We start from the raw sequence: 6000 nt of genomic DNA, 5'->3' as shown, positions 1-6000 counted from the left end.
CTCCCCACCCCTCCCACCACCACTAGGTCGAGTCGAGGAGGAGGAGGAGGAGGAAGAGGAGGAGGAGGAGGGATGAGGCGCGCGGCGGAGGGGAAATGGCTGCCGAAAACAAGCCGGAAGGTAAGAGAGGAATAACGGTTTTTATTTGAGGTGGCAGAGTCCTGATATTCGGGGTTCAGACGAGGCGATGAAGGGACGGAGGCACCGGGGAGGGAGAGTGATAACGGCGGGGGCTTTCCCTCTCCTCCGGCCCGTCCCGAAAAACACGGACGCTGGTGCTGAAGCAGCGACTGTGTTGGAAGCTCGGTTAACCGACAGCAAATAAATAACAGGAGGAGAGTTGTCCTGTCGGTGGGCTCCGAGTGAGTCGGGATGGGGTAGTTTTTCACCGTCCGACGCTTGCCATCGTCTCCCCAGAGTAGCCTGGCCGGTTTATGAGCGCTTTTTACGGCGTTTAGCATAAAAAGGGACGTGGATGAGAGAGGATGAGAGAGGTTCACGCTGAAGGAATTCAGATGCTTTCTCTTTCTCTATGTGTGTGTGTGTGTGTGTGTGTTTATCTGTTTCTCTTTAAGCATAAAATAGAGCACCGAATCGCACATTTTCCTCTCCCGACAAAGCAACGCAACCTTCCCCCGACCGGCTGTGTATTTATTCAGTCACAATCTGATGTCGGTGTGTGTGTTTATGTTTGTGTTCATTCGCTGTTGATGTGTGCTTATGGTTGCTAAGGCACTGAAGGTGAGAATCTGACTGCATCTAGGTTGGGGGGGAGGAGGAGGAGGAGGAGGGAGGAGGGGATGGTGGTGGTGGTGGTGGTGGAGGGGGGGAGGCAGCACCGGGTATGTGTGTCAGTTTTAGGTCATATCATGTATGAATCCGGCTTAATTTTTTTTTTTTTTTTTTTTTTTTTACTCCCGTAACTAAACTCTTGGGGTCGTTATCATCACACACAGCCACCATTTCATTCAGGCTGCTATTCATTCATTCATGAATTATTTAAGGTTGGCAATATTATCTCCATTGCAACTCACGCGTTAAGGAAGACTTTATCCTTTACTCAGCGTGTTTGACATTTGTTTAGAAACACCCCGTGGCTGTTAGTCTGTTCCAACTCATTTTCCTTGCCTCTGTAAAGTGCTGCTGATGCCACTAAGGGGTTAATTTTTTTTTCCTAAAGAAAAAAAAAAGCCAACAAACACAACAGTCTTGTTATAAAAGTAGACGGCACAGTTCCCCAGCAACTTCAGAGCTAAAATGGCAATAAAAATTTGCCATGCGCCATCAGTTTTATCTCTGGACTATCCTTAACTGATTGATATTCCTCATCAAAGTCATAATGGAAATGACAGGGACAGCCTTTTAGGCTCTCTCCGCTAGGGAGCAATGCTGAGCAAGATTTCTCCAAGGGGCAATTTTTGGCTAATGTGTAGTATCATACATTTTTGAGGGCGCATATCAGGCCTACAGCTCTTAAAGTTAGACACACACATACACGCGTGCAAGTGAGCATGCAGTGTGTTGCCAGAGGCAAAGGGAAGGCCGTGGGTTGAGAGTCCCGTTGCGTGAAAAGACTAGAACTGGAGATGAGACAGAAGGCCCATGGGCAGATCAGCAAGCACTGAACCACATAAATATAAAACCATCCACCCTGCCCATACTGTACTGTACCTACACACTCTCACGCAAATGGACTCACACATTCACAGTGTGAGGGATTTATTTTTTTTCTTGCCCGGTGCCCGCTCAGTGTTATGTGTAGAAGGGATGTAATAATTTACAAGCCTCGGCCGTGCTGAATGAAAGCCAAATGAATCGCGGCGGCGGCGACGGCAGGAGACAGCTATCAACTCTTTCCATTCCCTGGCAGATGTGTGTGGCGCCCGAACAGCAGAGTACACCAGTGGGCACGAGAGCAACATCCACCATATAGCCTGGAAGACCATCTCCCTCTGCGCTGGTTGGTCTACTTTGTATCATAGCAACAGTGGTCAGGGAAACAGAGAAATGATGAGAGAGAAGAGAAACTAAAGCTGGGTACAAGTTAGTCACACACACGGAGGCAGTGTATCTACTGTGGCCAATCGATCAGGGGACACAATGGATGCAAGTTAGTGGATCAGAAAATGGATCAGCCCACATGCATATCACTTGGAGTTTTGTTTCTGGGCTTTAGAGAAGAAAGAACGAGGTGAGGTGTGTGACTGCCAAGGAAACCAAAGTCTGGACTGTCCCCTAAATATGTCCCTTTGTTTTTTTTTTGTTTTTTGTTTTTTTTTTCTCTCTCTTTCTGTATTTGTAGGACTGAAGAAGATAAGAAATCCAGAGCGAATGGTCAGGATTGCTGTTGGTTACACAGGACACACCCCTCCCAAGAGTGACGACACTGACGCCAACAGTAAGAGACACACAAACACTCTTCACACAGTTTGCATGTCTGTGTGTGTGTGAGGGTGTTTAAGTGCCACGCGCACATTTGTCTGTAGCGCAGGGTGACTCTGGGAGCAAGTATAAAAGCCTTCTGGCAGAATGATGTGATGCGGGAACTGAGGTCTCCTTCTCATCTGCTCTGTAACAGATCACACTTACACATACATACACACAAACACACACACACATATATACGCAAACACACACTGTATCTCTGTGTGTCTCTGCTGAGACGTCATTCCAATTCAGCTCTGTTACACATCATGTTTATTCATGCGTGCCAGTACAGTATTAGTGGGCACACACTCAAACACTAATGCACATAGCCATACAGAAGGCAGGGCTTACTTTGGCTATCAGCAGTTTATTGTCATACCTAATCTGTACACATGGCATTATGTATCTATAATCCTCAATGGGCCTTGTTAAACTAGAAGTGAGATGGAGTGTGTAATCTGGGGTCGGTGCGTGGTCTGGTATGTGTGCGAGTGTGTGGTGGGGCATGTGTGTGATTGCCGTGGTGTGTTAGAGGGACTATAAAGGCAATGATTGCTTTCATTGGTTATTGATTCCAGAGGACGTGGCGCAGATGCATGTCTGTGTCTCTGCCCGTGTGTGTGTGTGTGTGTGTGTGTGTGTGCGCGTTAGGGGGGGACAAATTGGAGGAAAATAAACAGATGTGAGGAGGAGCAGACGGACGTGGTGTTTAGTGAGGGGTTGGGAGTGTATGAGGTGGCGTTGGATATGTTAAAACGCCATCCCTTCAAACACCCCCCGACCATGAGCCCTCATTCATTTCAAAAAGGAGCAGATGGCCTCATACCTGCAGCAGATCCTGTTAAAAAGGCGCACCGTTGGAATAGAATAGAATAGAAAAGAATAGAATAGAGTGTTCTGTTCGGGACGACTGTTCAATATAAGCTGAGGCTTCCCGAGCCTATCCCTGTCTCCTATCTGTTCTCACGTCCCAGCTGGAGGATTACTGGAGGAAAAGTTTATCAGCAGAATGATAAAATTAGCATGCACACCCATCTCTCGATCCCCCTCCTCCGCCTCCCCCCCCTGCTCTCCCTCTTTCTCTCGTCTCTCCCTCCCTCTTCCTGCACTCTCGCTCATCCCATGCTATGCTCACCCACCACCCCCCTATCTTCTCCCTGCCCTGGCTCTCCCTCCTGCCCTCCCACCCCCCCTCCCTCCCATCCTTCTATCTAGCTGCTGTGCAATGAGCCTTTCTTTCTGTCACATTAATTTCATCCCGAAAAGGGGGGAAAATGTGAAAATTTCCCCTGACGCCTCCTAATATCAGTAGGGGGAGAGTTAAGAGTTGCATTTGGAGCGTTTTTCTCTCTCTTTACTGAGGAGAGTTTTATAATTAACTGACAGCCATCTCACAAGGGCATTGGCTTGTTTCTGTGTTAAATATGGAGATGACAGTTTTATGAGGTAAAATATTCATCAGTTTGAGGCCGCTCTTCTGTGTGATTCCAGTCTAAATTATGGCATTTGATAGGGTACCAAAGCAATGTTTCACTTTGGTCGAACATTCTCACTTTTTAGCTCACATACCTCAATATGACTTAATGAGCCATCAGTTTCACATTAGCATTCAGGCTTTGTCACACTTTTGGACTCTTTTTTGCTAGATTAGCAAGTGAGTGAGTGATCTGTGTACAGCCAGGATGTGCGGCTTACTGCTGAGGGACTCGCATGAAAACAATGCAGGTAGTGAAATAGTTTTATTATTTCAAATACAAATGGAAATGTGAACAGCGGCAAATTTCCATATTTAGATATGTTTTCCTTGTGTCCCAGGATGGTTCATTTTCCTGGGTAACCAGGAACAAAAGGGAAGTTTTTGCCCCATGTCACACCACAGTACAGCTCCACCGAGAGTCATTTGGAACAGATGGAAAAGACGATTGCAACGGAACTCAGGCTGATTTTTTTTTTTCTTTAAAACAGGGACGCATTCTCCGGTTCAGGATTGTTAGAAATACAAGATACAACTCTTTGGGGGTGTAAGAGCTCATCAGCATTCAACAATTTTGCAAAGTTGGTCGTCCGTTCCTCGTCAGTGGGGAGAGCGAGTGTGAGGGTAGGTTAAGATGACGGTTGTGTCCATGAAGGTGTGCTTTGAAAGGGATTTCGGCACCAAGGTCACTGGTGAAAAAACGCCACTCTGGGACAAATACTGTGATGTGTGTTCTTTGATCGGCATGCACTGTGTCTGTGTGTGTGTGTGTGTGTGTGCGTGTGTGTGTGCGTGTGTGTGTGCGTGTGTGTGCGCGCTCGTATGTATGAGCATGCATATGTGTGCCTGTGCGGGTGTTTGTGTGTGCGTGTGCCTGCGTATGTGCAACGGGCTTGTTTGATGTGGTGGTTCTGGTACATTTCAAAGGCGAGGCTCTGATGAGAATTCTTCAGAACAGCAGGGGAAGGGAGGGGGTTATAGCCAGGAGGGGTGGGGTTTAAACGCTGATTGGCATTCATAGCAGAGAGGCTGGAGTGCTGCTAAAAAAGAAATTAGGCTTTAACTAAGCTGCACCATTCAGCTGTTTAACTAAGCTGCTGCACAGTTCAGCTGTTTGAAATTCTGTCTTCTCAGGCCTTCTATTAATAAATGCATAATTGATTAGGGGGAGCATACGTGCCTGAACACACTTCCTACTGACACAAACACACACATGCTCAGATACCTACTTACATGAGCACACACACTCTTAGACCCCACTCATGTCCTGCTACTGCGCTTGTATCCCTTCATGTCTTTGTGTTACCTTCTTCCGTCTCTTGTCCTTGCAAAATTCTTATTTTCTCTCTCTCTCTCTCTTTCTCTTTCTCCTTAAGTTTCTTTTTTTCTTCATTAACTGTGTCTCTCTGGCTCATTGTCTCCCTGCCTCTCTCTGTCTCCCACTCTGACCCTCCCACCTTACCTATCTCTCTCTTCTTTTTTTTTTTTTTTCTCGCTCTGTCATGTGCCCTCAGGTAGAGTATAATTCCTATCCTCCCAGGGGAGTCATGAATGGACGCCCTCTACTCAAATGCTTATCAATAACCTTTGAGTGCTTGCTCTCTTTGACTTCTGAGCAGAACACCCGTCGGGCTCGCAAACGGGGGGTCTATCTTTGTGCCTACGCATTGGTGAGGTGGTATTTTCCTAAGGCATGGTGGATTTTTTTTTTCTTTTTTACCTTACCTGCACCTATTTGTTATTTTGGTGATTCTCCATCCACAGCAGTGGGAGGAGAGGCACAGCCGGGGTTGTTTCGCTGTTAGTTCAGCAACACCAAACAGTTTTGCTGTCAAGAATGACTGCATCTTTATCATGAGGCTCTCTTGTAGCCCAAACATCAATTCTTCTACCAGGTCATACAATATAATATTATTACATATATCAGCACTGCGTCTTTTGGCGATTGCTACTAAAGACTTAAAGACGTAGTATGCAGTTTTCTTTTTTTTTGTTTTTCTGGGGGGTTTGTGTCAAAAATCCCGTACTCACCTTCAGCATATTTGAATTCAATTGGTCTGAGAGGAAACCAGACTTCTGCACCTCTGTTTTCAGGCTTT

General features: G+C 46.5%; 1 protein-coding gene across 1 annotated transcript in view; it reads left to right on the top strand.

Moving 5' to 3' along the window:
- Positions 1-95: 95 nt before the first annotated feature.
- Positions 96-6000, top strand: part of LOC103354979 (calmodulin-binding transcription activator 1) — a 50949-nt gene continuing 45044 nt past the window's right edge. The window contains exons 1-2 of the mRNA XM_008278609.1: positions 96-120; positions 2303-2398. Coding sequence (XP_008276831.1) covers positions 96-120; positions 2303-2398 — 121 coding nt within the window. The remainder of the gene's footprint in view (positions 121-2302; positions 2399-6000) is intronic.

Source organism: Stegastes partitus, unplaced genomic scaffold (genome assembly GCF_000690725.1).
Source record: "Stegastes partitus isolate 25-593 unplaced genomic scaffold, Stegastes_partitus-1.0.2 Scaffold128, whole genome shotgun sequence".
Classification (NCBI taxonomy): domain Eukaryota; kingdom Metazoa; phylum Chordata; class Actinopteri; family Pomacentridae; genus Stegastes; species Stegastes partitus.
This window is presented reverse-complemented; position numbering and strand designations above follow the sequence as displayed.